The 27,034-nt window shown below is 35.6% G+C and overlaps 1 protein-coding gene across 1 annotated transcript in view; it reads right to left on the bottom strand.

Annotated features, from left to right (window-relative positions):
- Positions 1–26,812, bottom strand: part of LOC129262575 (laminin subunit beta-1-like) — a 47,738-nt gene extending 20,926 nt beyond the window's left edge. Inside the window, exons 1-32 of the mRNA XM_064099621.1 lie at positions 26,210–26,812; positions 25,494–25,724; positions 24,828–24,941; positions 24,270–24,486; positions 23,468–23,599; positions 21,864–22,042; positions 21,332–21,437; positions 20,455–20,716; positions 18,968–19,097; positions 17,405–17,710; positions 16,380–16,489; positions 15,668–15,888; positions 15,300–15,436; positions 14,536–14,751; positions 13,950–14,090; positions 13,188–13,478; positions 12,245–12,450; positions 11,348–11,474; positions 10,547–10,688; positions 9,628–9,808; positions 8,497–8,690; positions 7,711–7,998; positions 6,807–6,959; positions 6,012–6,268; positions 4,843–5,163; positions 4,117–4,266; positions 3,672–3,768; positions 2,993–3,233; positions 2,322–2,566; positions 1,440–1,565; positions 720–908; positions 55–508 (exon numbers count right to left, since the gene is read on the bottom strand). Of these exons, the coding sequence (XP_063955691.1) occupies positions 55–508; positions 720–908; positions 1,440–1,565; positions 2,322–2,566; positions 2,993–3,233; positions 3,672–3,768; positions 4,117–4,266; positions 4,843–5,163; positions 6,012–6,268; positions 6,807–6,959; positions 7,711–7,998; positions 8,497–8,690; positions 9,628–9,808; positions 10,547–10,688; positions 11,348–11,474; positions 12,245–12,450; positions 13,188–13,478; positions 13,950–14,090; positions 14,536–14,751; positions 15,300–15,436; positions 15,668–15,888; positions 16,380–16,489; positions 17,405–17,710; positions 18,968–19,097; positions 20,455–20,716; positions 21,332–21,437; positions 21,864–22,042; positions 23,468–23,599; positions 24,270–24,486; positions 24,828–24,941; positions 25,494–25,724; positions 26,210–26,731 (6,686 nt within the window). The 5' untranslated portion in view covers positions 26,732–26,812. The remainder of the gene's footprint in view (positions 1–54; positions 509–719; positions 909–1,439; positions 1,566–2,321; positions 2,567–2,992; positions 3,234–3,671; positions 3,769–4,116; positions 4,267–4,842; positions 5,164–6,011; positions 6,269–6,806; positions 6,960–7,710; positions 7,999–8,496; positions 8,691–9,627; positions 9,809–10,546; positions 10,689–11,347; positions 11,475–12,244; positions 12,451–13,187; positions 13,479–13,949; positions 14,091–14,535; positions 14,752–15,299; positions 15,437–15,667; positions 15,889–16,379; positions 16,490–17,404; positions 17,711–18,967; positions 19,098–20,454; positions 20,717–21,331; positions 21,438–21,863; positions 22,043–23,467; positions 23,600–24,269; positions 24,487–24,827; positions 24,942–25,493; positions 25,725–26,209) is intronic.
- Between the last annotated feature and the right edge of the window lie 222 nt (positions 26,813–27,034).

Below are 27,034 nucleotides of genomic sequence, written 5' to 3'. Positions count from 1 at the left end.
AAATCATAACACTTCAATGAAGAGGTTGTAATGGAAATGTGAGAGTGTACAAACCTTGTTGCAAGTATGCGGTACCAATCTCCACAGCAGACATCAATAGGACTGCTAACGGTCACTACATCCTGGCCAGGGGTTGTCACATCCCGATTCACCCGGAACTTAAAGTTGACCCTGCTTGCGATGATCTCAATACTCATGAAGACATTATTAGTAGGATTCCCCATGAAGAAAAGCAATCCATCCCTTTGCTCTGGTTTCACATCAAGCTGGATCTCATTGGAAAGTGAGAACGTGTCAACCGGTGTGACAATGGTCAGTGGACTTTGGGCACCGAGACGCACTGGCTGGTCTGAGTCAGCGATGGTGGTTTGTGCTTGCTGTAATTTCTCTCGTAGACGGGCAATCTTGTTGGTGATGCCGGAGCGCAGGAAACCGGTGTGGTTTCGGAGAGTAAGAACAGTGTCCACGTTGGTACTAAGAGTTTCAACGTCACTTTCTATTTGACTCACTGTGAATAGAAAAGAAAAATGTTGCAAAATGAATTAAAAACTCTTCAAATGATTTTTGCCATGCACTTTCCCCGCCCCCCCCAAAAAAAAAAAAAAAATCAGAGCGTATACCACAACCTTCACTACTTTCATCACTATTACTCTTATTCAACAAATAAAAAAACTGCATACAAAGTCTTCAACATCAGTAACATACAGAATTTTCTTTACCTCTTGATGGTAATCCTGTGATAAGGGTCGATGCATTGCGGATATTGTCTTGAATGAATACAATAGATTGCTCCTCTTCGGTAAGTCTCTCTGTCAACAACGCATTGCTTTCTAAGATGGCATCCCCTGCAGCGATTGTTTCATTGGCTACCTCCATGCCTGAATCAATGGCTGGTTGTATTTCAGGATCTATGAGAGAGAAGTCAAATAAGAATTTATAATACTTACCCAGGGAGTGGAGTATGTGTGTATTCATATCTACATTTTATGTATTTGTCTGTCCTAAAACTGTGGAAAATGTATGCAAGAAAGCCAGTTTGAATGTGATGACACAAATCTATTAAGTGTTTTGATACTGATGATGTCATGAATGTTATTTTAGTGCAGAACATGGATATAATTTTTATGTAGCTTTCAGATAGGCAATCACTATCATTAAGAGTTCAAAGGACCCTTTTATCAATGAAAAATACAGAGAAAGGCCCTAAATATTTCCAAATTTAAAACTGAAAATTTGAAAAAAATGAATTCTGAAGGAAAAAAAAAGGTCACTACACTTACATACCATTTGAATAATAGATAATACCCCAATATAATTCCCATTATTTAACCTTTACCAACGCTGTAGGTCGGTTTTACAGGAGAAATTAGAATGTAAACACAGAAGAGGTCCCTCATGGTAATTAAAAGAAATAATATTATTTTACAAAATAAACTCACTTGCAGCAATCTCTGAAAGTGTGTTGACCTCAGCTTCAAGATTTGCTACTTCCTGTCTGATATTATCCCATGATTCAATAGCAGATTGTAATGTTTGATTGGCAGAATCCAATGATGTCATAAGAGCTGTGAAGAAAAGTAGGGTTTCATGCAGCTACACTTTAAATTTATGACTAAAGCAAACAAAAAGAAGACTTTAAAACTATTGATAAATCAATTACATCAAATATTAAATGTTAGTTTTTTTTAAAGACAGTCATACGTCCATTTCTAAAGCAATATCACACTTCACAATGTCATATCTTAACTCATGCAGGTAATTTCTAAGGTTTCTAGGACAACTCATCCTTTGCCCCAATGTAATTTTTCACTAGGTGACTCAAATATAACATTTTAACAAATAATACAGTTTTGGTCGGAGACTAGATTCCAAATCCTATGAGTGTGTTAAATAATAACCAGCAATAGTACATGAGTAAATCTAGTCTCCTATTTAAAACCCTGCTTTATGCAGTATGCAAGAACCAAGGGTTTGTGCCTGCAGGCTAGCATAACCAATTCAATTCATTTCAATTCAATGTTTTATTCAATTCCAATAAAGATCAATACAAAGTATAGAATAGAGTAAACATAAATACAATGTACAGCAATGATAAGGCAAGAAAATTGTGAGATAAAACAAGACAAGATATCATTTAAACTGGGTGATCATAAAAACCTATCAAGGTTTGTCAAGATAAACACCCTTATATAAATAAAATAAGTCACAATAAAACTACTATGTAGTATAAATGCTAATTCAAGTGCCAATGTAAAATTCAATGATTGAGATCATTTGACATTTGGTATTTAAACCAATCACACAAACACACAAGGGCATACCTTGAGTATCAACCAAATTGCCATCAATAGTATCCACAAGATCATTGCTTAGTTGAAGTGACTGCTGTGCCTCCTCACTGAGTATAGCTACCGGCCTGGTGATGAGATAGTCCCGTGTTGATGCAAGGGAATCCGTAGCATTCTGGTTAGTAGCTTCAGCCTCTTGGAAAGTTGTCACAACACTACGATAATTCCTCACTGTGTCAACCGCTAGTTGACCCTGGGGCTGTGCTGACTGAAAAAAGCTGTTGAAAAGGAAAAAAATATAAAGTTTAAGAAATCTTCAGATATTTTTTTAATGAACAACAAATAAAAATATTGTACCACCTTGTAACATAATGAAAAAAAATGTATAGCTGCCACGTACTAGAAAAGAGTTCTAGATGATGAAAATGAATCAAAATATATTGAATATGTCATGCTGATTCAGATCAAAATTGCTCTTAAGACCTGAAATCGTTAATATTTCTGATATGCGCCAAGGAACATATAAGAGATAACAGCAGTTTCATAATAAAATAAAACATTGTACTTAAGTAGATAGATTTAAGAATGATGTCTCAAATTTCATTAAAAAATCATTTAGAAGTGACAAATGGTCACTACACCTTCACAATTCTAATGTCTCTTCACCACCCCATCAAAGCCCTAATTCCCCACAAAAGTCATACCTGAGCGACTGTGCCGTATTCTCACTCAGAAAGAGAGCCCTGGACTCGGCTGCATTCAGAATGATCTCCAGATTGGCCTGTAAACCCTGAACGGCCCCTAGTTGACCTCTGACCCTAAGGTTACCATCGAACCAACCATTGATCCCTCTGTCATCAATATCAACATCCATGGGGAGGTTTGCACTACCAGAAGAGCTGCCGATGTAGATGGCATTTGCATCCTGAATAGCTTGGTCTGCTTCTAATTCACAAGAAACAATATCACAAGAAAGGATGTAATGTAGAAATATTTTTGATCACCATCATTTGATATAGGTTTTTAAAAGAATTATAACTGATGCACAAACTATAACAAGTAAATACAATTCTATATTATGTTGACATAATAGCACAATTAAGAGAATTAAAAAAAAATGAACTGAACATGACTGTAGCAGAGTCTTAATCCTCATGTTATATACATGATTAATTTTTCAACAAAATTTTAGCTAATGATATTTTCATATCATCCAGTGTGTTCTGGGCCAATTTTTTTTTATAAATACTTGGCCACCTAAAATAACTTGGGAAAAACATCATGGCATTGAAGCAAATTCAGTACTAATTGGAAGATACATCCCTCTTTCATAAAAAATGTTGCATAGCTTCAGCTCCAAAGTTTCAAAGTTGTAATGTTTACCTCCAATAGCTTGCAAAGCTTGTATGAATGTCTGTATGATTCCTGCAAGTTGAGTCTCAGCCTGGTCTAATAGCCTGTTACTGTACGCTTGGTTGGTCTGCACAAGAACAACATAAAAAAGAATGTACATAAATAAATTTGACAATAATGATTATCATATAAACAAACATAATTGTTATATTAATATTCATCATTATTTTAATTTTTTTTTTCAGTTGATCTTCAAAAAGGCCCTACATTTATTGATTTATTCAACCATTCTTTTATTCATTTGTTCATTCATTCTTTCTTTCATCCACCCATCCCTCCCTTCATCCCTCCCTCCATCCATCCATCCATCAATAAATCCATCCACCCATCAATCCATAAATCCATCCACCCACCCCCCACCAACCCCCCATCCATCCATCCATCTTTCCATCCAAAGACAGCAGATATAACGTACCTGTGTGTGGTTGATAACTATATCTGTTTGATCCAGGATAACTTGGACAGCTTCTAAAGCAGTGTAGGTCTGTGATATCAACTCTCTAGTAGCTTGAAGCTGAGACTCTGCAGATGATACCAGGGTCATCAGACGATTCAACTCTTGCCCCTGCAAGATTTACAAGAAAGAGAAAACAATTATATTAACACCAAAATTAACAGCTAAAAAATCAATAATGCATTATATTAGCTCATGTAATGTTCTTAGCAACTTTGGTTGACTAAATGAAAAATTCCTTTACTTGCGAATCACGATCTCTAGATAATAAGCAAAATCTCTAAAAAGTATTGAATTTAGTTGCCAAAATAGTTTATCAAAAAGCAAAGAGACAGAAAAAAGCAACATTCTACCTGCCAAGGGCTTAGCCATCAATTAGTAGCAAGAATGCAGTGAATAATTATCCACTGTGATAACTATTCAATATGAGACTGAATCTCCATTAAATGTGCACATAGCCCACAATACACCTGTAAATAATGGGTTCTGTAAACAGGATTTTTTTTCTGTGTGATAATTTTTTTTTCAGTGTATAAATGAAACTTTGAAATAAGAAATATGTGCTTCATAAAACCTGCTGCATCAAACTGCTTTACAAATTTTATTTGTATTATTTGTCATTATTTGAATCAGATCCATCAAAGAAGTGAATGAAATATCAAATATAGAATAAAATTAGACACTAACCTGTACCAAAACCATAGTGAGAAGGGAATCAGCTTCCATGGTTACATTCCTAATCCTTCCTAGCTCAGTCTCAATTAATCCCATCTGTCCAGATACGGTCAGCATGGTCACATCATCTCTTCTGACCAGGGCATCAGACATGAAGATGGCCGCACTGGAGTTGTAGTTGGTCAGTGTAGTGATGTAATCTTGGACAGTGGAACTGGCAGAGAGAATGTCGGTCATTGTCTGAAGGGCTGCTGACCGGTAGATGGTTATCTGGTCAAGCTGGCTGGAGGCCTGCTCATTGAGGATGACCATTAATCTTGATAGGTTTGATGCCTGCGGAAAAGGACAAGATGAACATATTCAAAACATATTTAAAATACTTGCTCAGATTTGTCAGATCAAAGCTGAGCAACAGACCTCTGCATCATTTTATGAACAATCCAATAGTCAATCAAATAAATGTCTGTGTAGCAAGAGATAGATCTCCTTGTTACAAAAGCACAACAACTTTTGACAAATCAAATACTTTAGTTAGAGCAAAATATGATGTATTGAATATTTTGTAACTTATTGAGAGGTGATGTGTCACAAATTGAAGTGTAAAGTGAGCAGGTGATTTGTTTCACCATGCCTGGATACTAGACCTGTTGCAGAGGTTTATTGTTGACATTGCAAAAGCTGGGTTTGAACAAAAATGTAAAGGTATTAAAAGCTAATCTATAAACAGCATGCCTTTTTTGAAAACATGAATTACAACTACAATTTTGTTTTCTCATGTTTATGAATTGACGAGGCTCTATCCCTTTAATCGTTGAACGACAAACAGGGTAGCAGCAACTCCCATCTTTTATCGTCTTTTGGTCTGACATGGCCGGGGTTTAAACCCCTGACGGACGGACGCTCTACCAACTGAGCCAACACACCGGTGTTATCAAATTTATATAACTGTTAACAAGAAGTGAAAAAGATAAGGAAAATTTACATTACAGTGAAACTTGTTCTTAGATGCCACTTATGGGAAAGAAAGGAGATGTCACTACAAGCATGTGGTCTATATCAATTTGCAGATATGGTTCCTTAAGTATATGTTAAAAAAAAACCCAATATTTTACAGAAATTTTAAGGATGCTGACTTAACAAATTACAGACAGTTGATCGTGAAAGAAGAAGTAATTATTTACTGTTCCAGCTATAAGAGAGACGTTCCTCTCAAAGGCCCCTATATCAATATTTTCTATCTGTGTTCTCAGAGAGGTGTACTGGTCTTGTAGGTTATCGAGAGCATCGCTGGTTGCAACCACCATTGGGTCCACATTACGGAGCTGAGTATCTTGTCTCTGAAGCTCCTGGATGGAGGCTCCCAGAGCCAGGAGCTGGGTGTGGAGGGTCTCCAGGGTCCGGGTGGAGTTGTAGAGGGTGTCTACACACTGATCACATTCTGTAGAGGTAATAAAATAATATGACAGCTGAAACTGCATGTTACCATTCAGTACAATGCAAAGCTCCTAAAACTATTGAATTAAGCACAGGCCAAGAACTCTGTACAGAGGACTGAAGGGTTTTGGCACAGTTGTACAAGTGTTATAATGGTACAGTTTTTAACTGCATGTTCTAACTACATGTCATTCAGAATATCACCTTGAAGATGAACTTATTTGATATTGCAGCTCCTTGCACCAGGACATGTGTATAAATATGCAAAACTCCAGAATGGAATGAATTACAATCATGGGGGAATTATTGAAATACATACCAGAGATTGACCCTATAAAGATAACAATTCAATAAATCTCAACTATGAAAAGCAAGAAGTGCCATAATTTATTCTCACAAATTCCTACACAGTACCCCTATGCAATAGAAACAATGCTTTGAAATTTGACAAATTCTTCATAAGAGAGTGCTCTGATAAAACATCAAGCAACACATATCACTCCACCCAGCATTAATGAAATTCAATTCTAAATTCTACTCACTTGTGCATCCATTGGAGCTGAAGTTGATGAAGCCTGGACGGCATTCATCACAGAGTCTTCCGGTGATGCCTATCTTACAAGGACACTGTCCTGAGCGGACATCACATACAGCCTGGGAGCCACCATTACTACCTGCTCCATCACAACCACAGGCTGATAGAAGATAAGAGAAGAGTGTGCAATATTACTTTATCAAATAAAAAATATAACACAATAGTACTACATTCTGTGGGGCATATGTCTGATATTGATCAGGAAATTAACCAATTAACCTCCAATACTGCTATTGCATTGAATCCATTTTTCTATTACGTTTACCTGTCTTAATTCTGGAAGTGAATATTGACCTGGCTTTGATAGTTAAAATAATAGTAATACACAAGACTTGTATAGTGCACTTTCCATCTTGATTAGATGCTCAAGGCATTTAAGAGCATTAGAAAAAGAGAAGAAAAAAACAACAACAAAAATAACTTACATGTTTGAACTTTAACAATGAAAACAATAGGTCGATGTCTGTCAAAAAGAACTCTCATACAGGTATGTATACACAAATTCATTTTAATGAAATAAAGATGTAATACTAATGATATCACAACATGTGAAAAAAGGGGGAAATACACATATATCTTTTCTTCTAAATCTTTAATACATCTAATTTGATCAACAATTATATACAGGTATATTGAATTAGTCAAAGATTGTCAATTTTACTCAACATTTTGTTATAGAAACATGTAGCAATGGGTACAATGTTCGTATTGAAAGTTTTCTATTAAAAAAAATCTATTCATAGAAAGATCAACATTTTGTTATAGAAATAGCAATGGGTACAATGTTTGCATTGAAAGTTTTCTAATTTATAAAATCTATTCATAGAAAGAATCAAAGGAAGATTACCCACCTAGGCAAGACTGATCAGGGAGTCCATAGCTTCCATCCTCACATGTATCACACTTGACCCCGAGCACCCCAGCCAGACACCTACAGACCCCACCACCATCACACTGAAGGTCCTGGGATCCATACTCGTTACAGCCACACTCTACACACCCAGATGAGTTGCCGAAGCCGTAGTAGTTAGGAAGACAGGCATCGCATTGCATCCCTCCTACTCCAGGTAGGCAGGGGCATTGTCCGGTCTCGTAGTCACAGAGAAGGTTGGTTGATCCTTGGGGGTCACAGTTGCAGGCTGGGTATAAATAAAGAAATGGCAGTATGCAGTAAAATATGTAAGTATGGAATAATTTATTTATCAATATTCTTTTATTTGGTTCAAAAACACACTTAAACAATGAGTATATCATAAAATATACAGGATTAAAGTGAATACTTATGAGGTGTTGTGGATCAGAGGGCAAGTCTGTTGATGGTGAATCATGAGGTACAGGGTTCAAATCACTCTTTAAAATCACAACTACCATTTGGTAAGATATCAAAAGTCATTTGCCGCTTTCCACCCAGAGGTAAATACGACTGTCAGGAAGAAATAGCCCTGAATGCTATGAGCACTATAGTTGTATCAACTAGCTAAGAAATGGTAGTACCGGAACTTCTTGAACATCTTTTGTTTGGTACATGTAGATACTTGCACTTCACACTATATACAGATCTATCATTATGATCACCATTGCCATCTCCCATATACTTATCAAACTACTTATCAATATTTGATCAAAATATGACTTACCCTGGCAGTTCTGCTGGTTAGCATTGCCATAGGTGAAGTTCTGACATTGTTCACAGTTGAATCCTGTAGTACTGAACCCGCATCCTATACACTGGCCTGTAACAGAGTCACAGGTGTCTGTGTTACCGTTACACTCGCACTGCTGACAGAACCTATCAGGGTTAGCTGGCTCTCCATAGTAGAAATCAGCACATCTATAACAAATTTTTTTTATAAAATTATTATTTCAGAGATTTCCAAGAAAGGGGACAGGAGATTGTGTAGAATAGATGATGTACATGTACATCTGTCAGGTTTATACCAATCATGGAAAGTTTGTGAATATTTGTAGAATCAAACTGCATAAGATCAGTGTATGTATAACCCTATCATTTGTGGGGGCGTCATGGCCTAGTGGTTACGACTCTCATCTTTCAATCTGAGGGACATGGGTTCAAATCCCAGCCATGGGGTGTTTCCTTCAGCAAGAAATTTACCCACATTGTGCTGCACTTAACCCAGGTGAGGTGAATGGGTAACCGGCAGGATTAATTCCTTGAATGCTTTAGCGCCTATATGGCAGCTCAGCTACAGCCGGGGTAATAATATGATACCAAGTATCAAGCGCAGTAGAGTATATGCAATTATAGTAGCTGCGCTATACAAATGGAACATAATATTATTATTATTTTTTACATTTAACTTCAAACACTTTCTGTGCACATATGGGGAAAGGAAAGCCCCCCCCCTATCCCTGTTTGTGAATCTATTACCCACCCCCTCTCATTTCTTTTTCCATACATTCATTCAAAATAAAAATTAAAAAAACACTAAGTCAGCTGCATATTGTTAAATGTCGATTTAAAAAAAATCAATACATTCCTGGAAGCGTTTCATGCAGGAATTGTCAGAGGTTTGTCAGAAAAATCGGTTTTATAGGAACTGCACTTCTCAGCCGACCAAAATCACGGGAAGTTGTCAGATCTGACAACTTGTCAGGTGACACATGATGACAAAACATTCCCCTCCTCTGCATACTCTCTGAAATATTGTGTATATCAAAACATAAAAAAATCTGCCTTTGGCCTTGGTTCCTTATCTATCTGTAAAGCTAGGTTTTATCAAGAACAAGATTGAAGACTTTCTACTCACATGTTACACAGAGGGCCCAGATGACCTGGTAGACAATCTCGACAGGTCACGACCCCATCAATCTCAGAACACTGGTTGGATTGAGATGTAGGTGGCCCACATGGACATTCCTGACAAGCATCAGGTGCACCTGACATAGCATCACCGTAGAAACCATCTAAACAAACTTCACAGTTGAAACCTAGGAGAAGAGAACATTTTAAAGTTTTTATGATAACCCCTATGAAAGTTTGCAATGCACTTAACTGGCACAATTCAATCTGACTAGAATTTAAATGTGTTGAGAGCTTTGACTGAAAGTTCAAGACCTATGGTGGGCTATGTGAATTAGATCTGGGCAGTGTAAAACAAAAAGTGATAGGAGGGCTGGTTTTTATGCTTCATTACAATGACCATTATAAGTAATCAATTGTACAAACAAACTGTATAATCAATCACTAAGCATTGTATTACAAGCCTCAGTGTCCCTCTATTTTGATAGGAATTTTGCAATCGATTCAAATCATCCTAGAATTCTAGAAATGCAATCTACATGGCACATATCCAAGCAGCTGCCACACAATGATTCTAAGAGTGAAGAAGCCCCCCCCCCCCTCCTTCCCCAAAAAAATCTCATTTTAGAGGTAATTTTCACATTTTAGTAGACAATTGCTGAAAATAGTGGGGAAGGGGCAGAAGTTCAAGCCTGCCTCCCCTCCCCATTCCAATTTCCGCAGCCCCTACCAAATACCATGCTCTTTGAAGATGATAAATAATTATGCATGCATAACCAGCATGTTCTGTTTTGATAGCAAAGGAGGAAAGTGGAATATATTTAAAACAAAACAAAGATCTTTAATAACTTACAGTGGTTGTCTGTTCAGCCATGAAATGAGAATACAAATCAAAGAATACTAAATTGGGTCCAATCATAGCTTACCTCCTGTGTTATTTTGACAGTCTAAACACTGCCCATTGGTTGGATCACATGTTGAACTATGTCCATTGCATTCACATGCAATACAAACACCAAAGAATGGATGAGATGTTGTGTTCACACGATAGAATCCCGAGGCACATTCCTACAGAAAGATAATAAACTAATTGAATCATTCTGAATAAGGTTTGCCATAGAATTACAATTACATGTACATTTAATCACTAATTTAATTGTTTCTTTTGTTATTAGCACCCACATCTGGTTAACATGGAATAGCTGCCTAATGAGATGTATCTATAAATATGTATGAAATATGTGTAAGTTATAACTTGAATTGAATGGAATTTATCAATTGTTATGCACAAAACAAAATTTGCATAGAAATCATCTTATAGCTCACATTTCATAATAATCCCATACAAACGAATACAAAATAAAGAACATAGCACTACACTACACATTTCATATTTCTGCTGAGGGCCAGGGGGAGAGAAACTTAGTAAGTTGATATCCCCTGGCCCCTAGAGTGAAACTAACTGAAAGACTTTAACAACTTTAAATTAACCAGAAGCCTTCTTAATTATGACGATTGATGAATTTGCATAAAATACCAAATATAATCTTACAATGGGGAATGCACAAACAGTATCAAAGGTTACTTCTACTCATTGCAGTTTTTTTTAATCTTCTATTAAGAGTAATTTCAAAGTAGTTTTAATCAGTTACTAAGAAAAAGTCAAGATCTGATTAATAAAATTAAGACAAATTTACAAGAAAGTTAAAACTGTAACAGCTACCTACCTCACAGGAAAGTCCTGAATATTGAGGGCCACATGTGCACTGCTCCACAGCCAGAGCTCTGGGGGCAGTCTCCTCATAGCTGGGGGAATCTTCAGGGGTAGATTTGTCGTATGATACAATGCCAATACTGCAGCAAAAAGGGTGTAGAATAATATCACATAATTGTACAAATGCTTCTAATACTGGGTAATAAATTAAGTCTTTGCAAAATACAACAATGATCCTTTTGGGAGATCTACATGTATGAGTAATGCAACAAATATGTCACCCATAATAGTGATGTTACAGTGGGAATCCTCAAGACTATCTGATAATATGCTAAAGTGGGTATTGGACCAAGTGCTGATTGGACCAAATAGCAATTTAACCAAATTAAATAGAGAAAATGGAGGTAGCCATTGTAGTGTAAGAAGATGTTAGAATCGGTTGCTTTTTTATTTATTTATTTTTTGCTTATTATTACAGATGATACATATTTTCTGATCTACCTGTACAATTATATTCATATCGTAAAATTTGAAACTTTTATGAATATGATACATAGAGTAATTAAAGAATGTGGACCCTGTTGTATGAAAGTATGTTACAAAAGTTGTGACATACATGAAAAGTTCATGATTTATATTTCTGATTTAGTGTCAAAACTTCTTCATTATATTTGTATTACCATATTACATTGTTGTAAAGGAGAAAAACAAATAAATAAAATAAAATAAAAACAAATCAAATGGTAACTTCCATGGTAACAATGCTCAACAACCAATCAATATCTAGGATTCCTTGAAAATTGACATTGGATGGTTAAAGTCACAATAATTTTAACTTTTACATAACAGATTCCTGAAATAAAACCAACTGGCAGTATACCAATGGATGTAAACTCAACTTTATTCATACCTTGATGCGTGTGCAGCTGAGCTGAGTGTAGCAGAAATAAGGACACTATTGACATTGGTGAGAATGGTCAAGAACTGAGATCTGCTGACCGATTGACCACTTAGAGTGGACACCCACCCAGACCGTTCACTCATCTCAACAGACGTAGTAGTAGACTCTCCAGGCTGTTGAATACCAAGCTGGTAGCTTAACTCTCCTTCTTGACTCTGAAACAAAGAAAGACATCAGACACTTACTTGTAAGCATACTTAAAGCAAAATATATTCTCATTACCTTATGATGTCTACTTTTATGCTATTTGATCTATTTATGCTTCATGGGTCTACTTTTAGGGGTTGGTAATTTGATACATACAATTAACACTAAATCAAATAGAATCCTATCAGTGTTACACCTTTCATAATGGGTGCATCAAAGATAGGATAAATTGACTTGACATATTCACTGTTGATCAGATCACATATGTCTCCATATCTGGTCCCTGTTTCATAAAACCTGTTAGGCCTATCGATGGCAAGTTACAAGCTATTGTTATATAACACTAAAATTGTGTCATATGATTGGCCAAAGTGAATTGTCACAGAACACTACAATTGTCACAACAGGGCTTCATCTTACAAAGAGTTACGATTGATCCGTTCATCCTCAGCTACATGGAAATCCATCAATGTCATAATTACTACTACAGGAAATTTGCACAATCTCCTTTGTAAACAAAGAGAAGCACACTGAAATTTCAAGAGAACAATGAATGCATAAATATGCATCATACCTGGAAAATATTTTGAACAAACATGCAGTTTAGATGTTGACATTGCTGGCTCTCCATAGTTGTGGTTGATCTGATTGATTGTAACTCTTTGTAAGACGGGGCAAAGTTATGGATTATTGGAAAAGGGGGGTAATAATACTAAAACATGCATCAAACAAATGGAGTAAATACCTGAATAGACATTGTAGCTTCTAATGGATCAGCCACAGAAGAATTAGTGTTACCTTCCAGGAAATACACAAGGTCAAATGTCACCATCTGACCATACAATCCTAACAGATTGCCAGAAAAGTCGGATGCGGGTAGTCTCCAGAATGCTTCTATTCCTTCATTCAGTATGACAGACACATACTCCCTGTTAGCTATCACAGTGGAAGTGACTGCTGGTGGAGGGTCAAGGATGTTTGTGGGGACAAAGACTTCCCACATGTTGATTGAGGCTAAAGTAGTGGGTATGGTGTACTGAAAAGACAAAGTTGAAAGATAAAAAAAATGAATTTCTGTTAGCTTGATTCTTCAATTACTATGAAAGTGTCCACTGGCGGAGGGTCAAAGATTATTGTGGGGACAAAGGCTTCCCACAGGCTGACGGTGGCTCAGTTCTTGGTATGGTGTATTTGAAGTACAAATTAAAAAGAAAGACAAAATGCACTTCTAGGTTTGCTTGATTTTCAAAAAATTTTCATAAAGAGTCACAAGGAAGTTACAGTAGAGAACACAGAAACTTTGTATAGCTTGATTGTTGTCATGTTATTATTGATGGAAATTCATAAATGACAAATTACAAAAATATAAAGAAAAAAAATCATTGACCTTGTTATTTTTTTTTTCAGGCAACATAAGACTTAAAATTACTGGCAAAGTATAATCAAGATTGTTTGAGGGGAAGAAGAATTCATTTTAATGGTTGAAAAAACATGTCATCATATTTACCTGTATAGATCTCTGTGCAGTGCTATCACACTGGTTTGTGATTCCCATACATACACAGTCAAGACATCCTGCTTGATGGGATGGGTTGATATAGAATGATCCGGCTGTACAAGAATCACACTGAATACCCTCAGTATTAATCTGGGATAAAATATAGATGAAACACAAAATGACATTAATATAATCTGAAATGTGACATTTACATTTGCCGCTCTTCACCCAGGTATATAAAAGTGTATAACTGCAGGAAGAAATTCCTGAATGCAGAAAGCATTCAAAATTGGTAGCCACACTTAGTGCATTTTGCAAATAAATGAATATCAAATATCTTATCATTGAAATCAATATAAAACATGAAATATACGTATACTTCATCCACATCACATGTCTACAAGGGCTAGATTAAGGAAATTCTCCCCCTATAAAACTGCTATTTCATCCTCTTTCATATTGTATCATTCTTTCTGACAAATTAAAATTGACAAGAGTCATCTGAAAAAAAAATAGAATTTGGAAATTGTCTATTGGAATTAAATTTACAATCTCTTTTACAAATTCTCTCATTAAACTTTATCCCTAAACATACCTTGCACATGCATTCTCCAGTTACAGCATTGCATACATCACTCAAACTTCCAGCTACATCACAGTCACATGGTAAGCAACCCTCATCAGAGAGGTCCTTGAAGCCTGGTAAACATTCTGAACAGTCTCGACCGGTCACTCCTGGTTTACATGGACACTGACCAGTCTCCTGGTCACATTGACTCCTGATTGACCCTGTCGGGTTGCACTGACATTCCTATATTAAAGGAGATGAGACAAGAAAGGTTTCTCATTTATAAAAATAAATTACATGTTCATGTTGCTATTTTAGATGTTAGCATCTATTGAATCAGAGTCTTACTCCTAAGTGATTGGCAAAAAAAACCTTCATGTGATCATATATATTCAGCTATTGCAGAAGGTTAGCATGAATGTATGCTATTTGGGAAATGACATTGCTTTTATGCGACATTTTTTTCTGAAGTGGAAGTGAATTTTATCAACAAGCCCTCATCAGACTCCAGTAACAGTTTCCAGTATATCTGTTTTATATTTTAGATATAAATCTACACAAAGAGAAAAACAAGAATTATAGCTAAACATTAAACATATTGAAGCTATTAACATGTGCTGTATCTTGCTGATACTTGGTTGCTTTGAAAATTATGAAAACAGGAGTCACTAGACCACATGAGTATTAAGAGGGTAATAGGTAAACTATATTTCTATTTTTCTTTTTCTCCTTTGTATAGAATTTTAATCCACAATATATAACAAATATACTTTGCAGAATGATTTCCTAACCTTGCATCCAGTGGTACTATTCAGTCCCCATGTAAAGGTAACACAGCGGTCACACCGACGTCCAGCAGTGTTGGTAGGGCAGTTACACTGACCGGTTGTAACATCACATACTTTGTCATCTCCAAAGCAGTCACAGGCTACATGAACGGATAATGAATAACAGATCAGTTTCAGAAAATAAACAAACATTACTATAAACATTGTTTATAATAATGTTACATATATAATAGGGTGTAATTTCACTTCTGAAAATACAATGCAGCTTTAGTCCTGATGCCTATCTCGGAATAGGTAATTTCTAGATGTATACAATATATTACATAAAATGCCTGTTACTATTATATTACTTGATAATAATGCATACTTACATGTACAGCCGGTGCTCCTAAATGAAAAGAATTCTGGGAGACAGGAGTCACAGGTGCGACCACCTACGCCCCCCTTACAGGTGCACTGACCCCCATAGGAGGCGCAAGATAATCCCACGCTACCAACAAGGTCGCAATCACACTCCTGTGCCCCGTCAAAGTAATATGTGGTCAAGGAGAAAACATTAGCCAGACAGAAGGATTCATCAGGACTACCCAACCTGTATATATGAAGGGGGGCAAGGGAAAAAGGTAAAGGTTATTAGAAGTTTTGTTCTTGTTTTTCTTCACCCGTTCTTTAATTCTCTTGCACTTATTACTAACCAATCAAATACAAGATTTTTTTTCCATAATGCAGTAATTCTAGCCAAAAAATCTTGAATTATTTTGAGTCTGAGGCCTATTTTAGGAAACCAATATTGTCTTGTCATCAAGTCTGAATCATGATTATGTCATAGAGGATTAATAATTCTAAGAACTGTCTGAGAAGTTTGATTATTGAAGGCTTCAACAAATGGGACAACGATATGACTATCCACTTTGCTTATTTGTGCTTATTGGGGTACAACTTTAGTAAATTCTTGTCTTTCAACCAATGTGGATCTGAAAAAAAAAAAAAATTCTGAGCTTTTAGTGATTGATAAAAAAAATCAATAATTACTACATTAAATACAGAAACCAAAAGAATGATTAAGACCCTGTATTTCTTCACCTCATGTTATTGGTCTGAAGATCACAGGTGGTAGTAAACTCAATGCCACGCCCATCTCCAAGAAGGGATCCTGGATCACTGTACTCTACAGGTAGAGCTACAAGTTGATCCTATAAACAGAAATAAAATATGGAAAAGGGAACCAGATGATAACTAATTAACCAGATAAAAACTTGGGCATAACATAGCTTCTAAACTTGAACAAGGCACAACATTTAAAATCTAATACAGAAACATCCACATAACAACAAATTCAGAGCTTGTTATTTTTTACTCAGATGAAGACAGCTGTTGCCAGAGAATGTTACCATGGCAATCAATCACAGTTTATTTGCATTATGTGAAGCAGGTGTCTCACTCATGGAACAAGCCAATATTTGCTTCCAAGAAATCAATAAAATCAATTTACTTTCAGGTCTTAGAAGAATGCACACATGTAATGTTATCTCTACCATAAAATCACGGTTTGGGAGGGCACTAACTCTGTGCTATGCTTAACAAAAATACTGCCATAGAGTTCCTTAAATATAAAACATGTAAATGTACAGTGTTTCCTTTAATTTGCAATACACTGCTAATTCAATGGGAGTAGTGAGCAACAAGAGAAATTTACAATGTATGATATTGTAGGATTCCTGGATATGAGTGGTTTAGCTTTCTAGATGCATTGTTCATGTAATCATTGTATTTTTAATTTTCAATTCAATTGATTTTGAATAATGACTTAAAGTTGGTTTCAAAAGGATACATCATTTATCACATGAACTACAGCTAGGCATAAGAAAAATTGTGCTGCTTCCTTTTGATAGTTATGATTTATCAATCAATCACACTCTTTATTATAGAGAGAACTTACATGTATATGGACCATTTCCTTAAACTTTTCATCATTGTCAAGTATCTGATAGTACTGCCAGATACATGTGCTCCTTCGCCAATCAAAACCACAGAAAGATGTCAGATCTGGCAGCTTGTTAGACAACAAATATTAAAGACTTGCTTCTCTGAATGTTACCAATACTTACAAGTAAAACTCTAGCCCCTCCTTGTGTATTAATAGCAGCAGTAATCCTCCAGTCACCGGGAGTAAGACCAAAGAGTCCCTGAAGCTCTGGTTGACCAGTATTTCTTAAAGTACCATCATAACACCAAACTCCTGAGCACACAGGTAGGGTAGTCTGGCCCCTCATCACAGTGCTTGGGCTGTCCTCCCCTATGGACTGAATGGTGAAGTCCACTTGGCTGATGCCTTCTGTAATGGCTCTGAGGACTAGTCGGAATTCTCCACTGAATTGGGAGGGAGGAATTGTCAAAATCGTGGAGGTGTTCACCTGAAAAAAAAAAAGAAATTCAATAAGTTATCCCTATTCAACCTTGCAGAATTACAATATACAGCTGGTTACTATTGCGAATATTTACAATGTCTTTTTTTTACTCACAAAAGTTTGCGAATTGGTCCTTAGAAAATTCAATCTTCTTTATTATATCTATTGACAGTAGCAAAAATATCATACAATTCATAAAACCAAACCCTTGCAAACTTGCCCACCCAGTACAAAATCTTAGCAATGTCTTAATGCAAAATGCATGTACATGGAATCCTACAATCAAATCTACCAATAAGCATAAACAGTCATTTGATTTACAGTATAAATATATTTCTTATTACATTCAACACGACAAATTCTTTCTGTATGAATAGTGGGATGTAATCAATTATAATTGGTCTTTATATCAGTATGATATCGCTTTTACATGTATGTCTTGCTGATAGTGTTGGTCCATAGAGTAATACATTGTATACTTTGACTTTTTTTAGTATATAGATGTACAACACTAAATTGCATTGAAAAATATTCTGCATATTGTCCTCATCATATACATACTGTAGCTCTAAGTAGTGGTGTTCACTGAGAATTAAATTCATCCTATTTTCAAAATACATGAGAAAGTGAATTAACAATGGCAATATGACATAGAGGTACATGACAATGTTTGCTGAAATTCATTCTAATTTTCTGAAAACCTATTGCAGTATATAATTTGTTCTGAATTTGTTGTCTTAATTTAGTCAAATATTCAGTCAAATATCCAGTCAAGAAGTTTCAAAAACAAATTTTGAAAAACATAGATGTAGAATTAACAAATATATCGGGAAATTGATTTTATAGAAAAAAATCAACATTCTTTACCTTCTTTAGATTTAATCAATTACCAATTGATACAAACTTGAACTTAACCAATCAAATCAAAGGAATTCATGAATTAAATAGCATAAGCATGTAACTTGACATTGATAACAAGCTCAATAAATCTGAGCCATGTTAACGAAATAGAAAAAAAAAATTCTATGACAATGTTCTTACCGAGCTTAACACATTTTGAAAAACATAGATGTAGAACTAACAATTATATCGTGAAGTTGATTTCATACAAAAAGTCAATATTCTTACTTCTTTAGATTTAATCAATTACCAAATGATACAAACTTGATAAGCATGTAACTTGACATTGATAACAAGCTCAATAAAACTGAGCCATGTTAACGAAATAGAAAAAAAAAATATTTTCTATGAAAATGTTCTTACCGAGCCTGATAGTTCAACATATCCAATGCCACTGTAATCAGCCACTTCTCTCTTCCAGTAAGGGTTGTCCATTGACTCAAACTCAGTGTTGATGGAATGAAGGGTAGGGTAGAAAGAACTGGAGCCAACACTTTAATAGTGAACAAATCATACAAAAGAAGAGAAATAAGTAACATTAAATTGCATTTCCATTCTGAATAGAAAAAAAATGATCACTCTTTTATTGTCAACCAGTAGCCTACATGGAAAAATTTATATCAATAAAAAAAAACCTAAAAGATTATTCCGAGCAGTGAGTATACAGATGTGAATTTTTACAAATAATTCCAAATGAGAATTCTTGATATCACCAACACCATGTCATCTTTATGCTAATTATTGAATGAAGTCAATTAAGAGAAGATCCAGATATAAATAGGATATTCATGTGCATTATAAGTACAAGACTATTTACACTTCCCACCCTGTCAAGTTCCTACTTTACTTCTCCTCGTTGTCATCATCATCATCATTGCAATCTTTATCACTATATCATCACTATCAACATTCATCATTGCCGCTATCGCCACCACCCACCAGCAACACCAAGAACATCATTACCACCACTACCATCAACATCATCATCATTATCCCATCGTAACCATCACCATTACCACCACCACCATCACCATCATCATCATCATCATCATCATTACCACCATCATCATCATCATCATCATTTATCATCATCACCATCATTATAATCACCACCAATATCATCATTTTCATCACCATCACTTCCACCACCACCATCATCATCATCACCACCACCACCACCATCATCATCATCATCATCACCATCATCATCACCATCATCATCATCATCATCATCATCATCATCACCATCACCACCATCACCATCATCATCATCACCATCATCATCATCATCATCACCATCACCATCACCACCACCACCACCACCACCATCATCATCATCATCATCATCACCATCACCATCACCATCACCACCATCATCATCATCATCATCATCATCTCCTCATTGTCATAATCATCATTGCAATCTTTATCACTATATCATCACTATCAACATTCATCATTGCCGCTATCGCCACCATCCACCAGCAACACCAACAACATCATTACCACCACTACCATCAACATCATCATCATTACAAATATCATAATTTCCATCATCACCACCACCATCATCACCATCATTACCATCACCATCATCATCATCATATCATCATAACCATCATAATCATGGCAGGAATCATTTCCTTGAAGTGCTTGTGCACTGTAAAAGGCTTGCAGGGCTAGAGTCAGGGACTCAGGGTAATAATATTTAATGTGTCTTTGAAAGCGCATAGAGATGTTATATGACATCATGATGTGTATTATACAACTTTTTTTTAATTACTATTACCATCAACATCATCATCATCATCATCACCATCATTACCTTCACAACCATCACTGAAACTCACCTGTCACACCGACGATCAATCACACGGTTTCTGCAGGTGCAAACCCCTTCGGTCTTATCACAGACTAGGTTTTCAGCCCCTCCTACATCACACTGACAGTCTGTACATCCTTGTTGACTGCTACCAGACAGACCATAGTAGCCATCTTGGCACTCATCACACCGTCGTCCCTGTGTGAATTCCTTACAGGGACACTGACCAGAAGCATTCTTCTCACAAACCTCAGAGCCTTGTATAGTGCCATCCGTAAAGCAATCACAGCCTGTGGATTTCAGATGAACAATAACTTTGAGGTCTCTTTCTTTGTTTGGAGCTCATTCATTCTTAAATGGTTATTCCTAACATATCATAATCAAGGGCAAGAAAATAACTACCAACACTACTTATGGCTAAACTTCACTACAAAGATTGGGAAATAAAATTATTAATGAGATACAAGATCTCTAGAGTGACTATAAAGTCCATTATTAAGAGACATATACCCAGATCTTAGACAACACTAAACACTAATAATTACATAGGGCATTAAAGATTATACCACACAATGACATGGTAAATAACCAATTCACAGAAAGTATTAATTAACTCAGTTCATATTTTCCAATTATTTGAATTTTCATGGAATAATGATTGGTACTGAGTTTCCTATTTAATTAATTCAGGTACTAGTCTCATCCATATGTTTAAAAACCCTTTCAATCCACATTATTTTTCAGCAATTAAAAAAAAACAAAAACTACTAGATGTACATAGATAAATGATGAATATACTGCTGATGCATGCAAATTATATCAAACAAACAATTGTATAAAGAAATTTCAAGCTGTTGAAAATCAAATATTTGCCTAGTAAAGATAGCTTTCTTTTTTTTACTTACCCAGACATCCATTTGTATTTGCATCTGTGAGATCAAAGAATCCATCTTTGCATTCATTACACTTTGATCCTTGTACATTGACCTTACAGTAACAATCACCAGGGGACTGAAATTTAAAGAGAAAAATTTAGATATACAATTTCAGAAAATTCAGTTCAATTTTCAAACATTTCAAATAATTTTATAAATATACACTATACTATGTTTACATCACGACCAGACAAAATTATCTTAATACTTATAAAGCTGAAGCAGCCATTTTTTGTAAGAAATTTGAGAATACAATATTTACACTATACAATATTATATCATTGTGCAAGAAACAATGTAATGCTGGTCCCGGCAGATAGTAATTTGTGTATTTTGATCTTTTTAAAATCATCAAAAGCCAGTGATGCCTCAAACTTCTGTCCATGCATAGTGCCCATTTCACCAATTAGGGTACTCTTTATTTGATTGCACATCTTCTACATCACAACTTATGACATTGAAACCACCAATCTTCACAAGATAACATTTGGATCGTAATTACCATGCCAGCAGGATTGACGTCATCATCATTCATCACACACTCTCCTTTAACAAGACCAATAGTAGGATCTTCTCTGGTTCCAGGAAGGTAGCAGTTACATTCCTGACAAGCATTCATATCAGATTGAAGTGTACCAGTAGGACGGAAATAAAACTGGACACACTGGTTACAATTGATTCCTGGGATTGCAAGGGAGAAAAAAAATGATTTTTGGATAATCCATTAATAAACATACATGAACAATGTTCCCCTTGTTACTTATCAATAACCATGTCATATCAAACAATTTTTTCCCAAAGTTACTGAGCAGATTTAATAACCGTCTTATGAATGAAAGCCCTCTAATGTTCAGTCTTCAAAGGTTAAAATACATGTAGCATTACTTTGTAGGAATTGAAATTCACATTCACTTACCATAAATAACTATGCCACCTATAGGCCTATTAACTTTCATAGCAACAGGGTTTTGGCTTTGAAGAGCCAATAAAATCAAGAATTCCATCAATAGCAAAATTACCTTATACAAAGGAACCATGAATTTCAAATATACTCTAAAACACATCTGAGGAGTATAACAAGAACAGCTCAATCTTTTCTCAGAAGCAAAAGACCGAGTGAACATCATAAAACTGTCTAAGATATTACTTCAGCTCATATAGGCTACATTACTTTCTGGAAGCATGGACCTATGAAGAGATGGACATTCATCACTTAGATAATGAATTGACTTTTAGGGGATTGTTATTGTCATCTGAATAACAGACTCTTCATACTTGTCTTCTTTGGTCCTATGATCGTTACCGTGAGAAGCGCCTGAAGCAGTTCGTGATTGAACTTTATATTTCACAGATTGAATGTGCAGTTGATAACAAATCACTTAAATCATGGAAAATCGATCATGTGTAGTTCTTGTTTACCTTTAACCTTAGTTCCATGTGTTTTATTTGGGAAAATGTCTGCATATTTTAATATAGAGGCAAATTTGTCATTGATTGTTTACCATTTAAAATTTTCTCCATAATATTCCAGATATACATGGCACCATAACATGTATAGATCGTGTATCTCTCAATGTGATTGAAGTCCTTACGTGCATCCGGAAGTGTCCGGATCAAATAATAGAATATTTTATATCACAGAAATCGTCTGCTTCTCAAGTTTGCTGCTCCAAAAATGAAGCATGTTGATTGAAAGGCACATGCTAAAACAGGGTATCAGCCAACAAAACTAAGACCGGGGAAACTTATCTGTCTTTAAGATCAGATACGTCTTGGTAGTCATGGTAATTGCTACTGTCACAACACCTGTATGTTCTTATTAAGATGTTCATAACCAGGTGACGGTGACTTTCATTAGATCAAAAAAATGTTCGCGTTGATCGTCCATCTCTTCATAGGTCCTTGCTGGAAGCATGCTAAAATAATTGCTACTGACCCTATCATCTATCAGTGTATTTACAGTGTAACTCTAATATAAAGAGATGAATTAAATATTTACAATCAATAATATATTTTTGGCATCCATCAATTCTGAGAAACAATGAATTGGACAATATATATCTTTGTTCCAAAGTGAAGGTGTACGGAAGGAAGTATTGACAGTACCTGCTGTGTTATCCCTGCAATCAAGGCAAACACCACCCCCAATGTATTCTCCGGCGGCATTCAGACTACTACCCATGGCTGCAACAGACTCATTGTACTGACACACATCACTGTGATTGAAGCAGTTACACTCTGAAAATAGGATGGAATATGGAATTGATGCACATTTATAATTAAATCAAAATATGAATTCTTATCACATTATTAGCTACCTTCATTAGAGCTAAAGAGGCACTGGAATGTCATTCTGGTTTATCATGACCTAGAATATTTATAAAACTGGAATAAAAAAGAATTTGAAACATTTTTTTTTAATAAGCTACATGTAGTAAGCAAGAAGAAAGTAAAACTAAGATGCAATAATAATTTGTCTTATCAAAATGAATAATAAACAAATGGCAGTATTTTATTCCTTATTGGGCTAATTACATCTCAGTTGTACATGTGTAAACATAAATGGAGTTCTCTTAGTCCAATAAAATAATACAAACCCCTGCAAGTAAGTATTATTGTTTACAAACTGTTTACAACAAAGACAGAGAGATATAGAAATTATTTTTATGTTAGAATATGTAAGACATGGAATAGTCTAATTAATGAAGTTGTCACTGCCCCAGTGTGCACAGTTTAAAGCTGCTTCAGATTGATGCTGGAATTACAGAATATGACTAAAAAAGCCCTTTTCTTAAAAGTGGGTAAGCTATCTTAAGGGGGACAAACCTTGAACTGAATACAGAGGCACAACATGCCTGCATTCAGAATTTTCTCTAGGTACCCCTTGGTATCATTCTCTTATACTGACCTTCACAGACAAAGCCATCTGTCCCCGGCTGGTACGCAAGCTGGTTGTAAAAGGGCAAACACTCGCTACATGTATCACCCTGGGTGTTGTCACCACAGACACACTGATAGGTCATTTTAGTGGGGTCAGAGGTCAAAGGTTGAAGGGTGCAGCTGGTAGCATGACCATTACACTCGCACTGTGCCATTACCTCAAGGTTACGCACTGTGTAGTGATGCTAAAATTAATAGAACAAGAAAAATATTGAAGTCACAAAATGTAAGTTCCAATACATGTAAAAATTATATTACGGAGGGTATGCAAATATGCAATACAGATATGCATCAAGTGACAAATGTTTTAATGCATCATTAAAAAAAAAACAGCGACATGTAGCAATAAAGAAACTATTCTGTAGGACAAAATTTATTTCAAAACATGACAGGTTCAGTGTTATCCTACTATTAAATATTAAAAGGTAAAGAGTCAAAAAATAATTTCTAACAACACATCAGTCCAGAGCAGTTGGAGATTGTCTTGAACTTTTGGAAATCACTCATAAGAGGCAGTTTTACTTACAAAACTATTAGAAAAGAAGCCAAAGCTCCTTGGCATATTGTAGAAATCGATCTTGAGAAACCTAGCTCTCTGCCACTCTTGAAATTCAGTAGGAGGTGATAAAGGGAAATTAATCTGAGAATGAAAACAAGAATATATAAAAAAAATTAATTATGGTGAATTCTATGGTACTTGGTAATGTCAGTCTTAAATGGAAAAAATACCACAACACATGACCTCCCTTTTCAAATATCATTTAGGGGGTTCAATTCCAAAGCATTAGAGTTACAAATAATGTAGATTATCAAAATGTCTAAAAAATATATCACCAACAATGATTTCACCACAGTTTCAAACAAACTTAACTCCTGACCCATTTTACAAAATCATTTTGATAATAATGATACATCAAGGCTTGTATACTGTAGGCCTACATGTATCACACATTGCCATGATTATCAAAGTACCATTAAGAGATTTAAAAAAAACTCAGGACTTTCAAGACAGAAGTGAATAAAATTACATGTAGATTACCATTTTCACTACTCTATGAACACTCTAGTTGTTAAATCACTAAATTTACTCAGCAGTTTTGTATGTGCTCTAGTAGCATGACAGATTGAGCAATGGTCATTAAAAAAAAACAGTTTGAACATCATATGTCGATCATATCATAATTTTAATTACAATTTCATTCCTTTGTTGAGCATCAGACAGGAAAGTTGAGCAGAGGACTGTGTTTAAATCAACAATAGCTTTGGTGGGTGAAAGATCAAATTCATCGGAGCAGTCTGTCTCTTCTGATACTTGATACAAGAGCTGTCTAAAGATAATCCCATCTTGAGATGTCTTGATTCCTATCTGACCCGGTCGAACAGAATCTCCCATCTGAATGCTGATACTCTCCACAGAATGCACCTGTGTAAGAAAAAAAAATGAAGTCACAAGATAATGAACTGAATAAGAAAATATATAGGGAAAAATATGTATTACTACAATTAGCAAAATGATGCCTACTTATTTGAAAATAGATTAACAATCTTTGTTGATGGTTTATCATCCCTAATATATTTCATGCCTGGTTCAGCTCAAGCTGAACTTCTGAAGTTCTAACTTGTAATTTCTTTGCCAAACGTGAATATATCCTTTTAGGGCTAGAGTAAAATCATTATACAGTTTTCAGCAAGAGTTCCACATGTACCCCCCACCAAATATGAAAAAAATATATATATCAATTTTCTGGATGTCAGTCTTGAAGTATATTTTGACTTGAGCTACATGTAACCTCGCATGAGTGACTAAAATGCATGTTTTATTCTTGAGTAGGCTAACATTCATTTTTTTTCTCAACGTTTTCTTAGCTTAGACTTTTTTTTTAGTTTATCAATATTATATAGACATACCTCTTGCAAATCAAGCATAATCTCTGATTCAGGGTCACTGAATCCTGCTGCTATCAGGTCACTTCTAGATGTGCTCTGCCACCAGGTATAATTGACTCCACTCGAAACATCTTCATCCACCATTAAACCCGGAGGATGAGCAAGCGATGGATTTGATGCATTACACAAAGATGAAACACGGTCTTCGGCTGGTATAGTCTGCTGGATATGAGCAGTGAACAATTCTGGTGGATCTCCACAAGTGATGTTTGCAGATATTGGTTTGTTAAGTGCGACATTCACTGGCATTAGCTGAGCCTCCACTCCAGCCAGCTCCAGTAACAAAGTCAAAGACAGTACGCAGAATACCACTCCATATTGCACGCGCGGGACCGAAGAGAAATTTCCTTTGGTTTGTCGCATGATTTCTCCTCGTAAAATCACTGTTATTAGTATTAAGACATTCAAAATACGGTGTCTGGCATTCAAAATGTATACTTTAAGTTTGAGAATTATAATAAACCATGTAAGAGTAGATAACATAAATTATCACCAAATGAGTAGCGGTCGATTCTTGTTTCCAACCGACGCCAAAGAGCTTCTTCGACTGCTTCCAGAATGTGAATCTAATATACACGGTCCCGTACGTAATTTGCATATTTAATTGATTTTTGCAACAGGTGTCATGCCTGAAAGAAGGGCGTTCTCTCCAGCTGCTGTGGATGAAATGACTAATCTGGGAGAAAACAGTTATATCTCATGTTCTTGTGTACAACTGAAATTAATAATGGGGTTAAATATGAGGGATTCATATTGGCAGTTTAAATGCCACTGCCTATCAGATTA

Source organism: Lytechinus pictus, chromosome 5 (assembly GCF_037042905.1).
Source record: "Lytechinus pictus isolate F3 Inbred chromosome 5, Lp3.0, whole genome shotgun sequence".
NCBI classification, from domain to species: Eukaryota; Metazoa; Echinodermata; class Echinoidea; order Temnopleuroida; family Toxopneustidae; genus Lytechinus; species Lytechinus pictus.
This window is presented reverse-complemented; position numbering and strand designations above follow the sequence as displayed.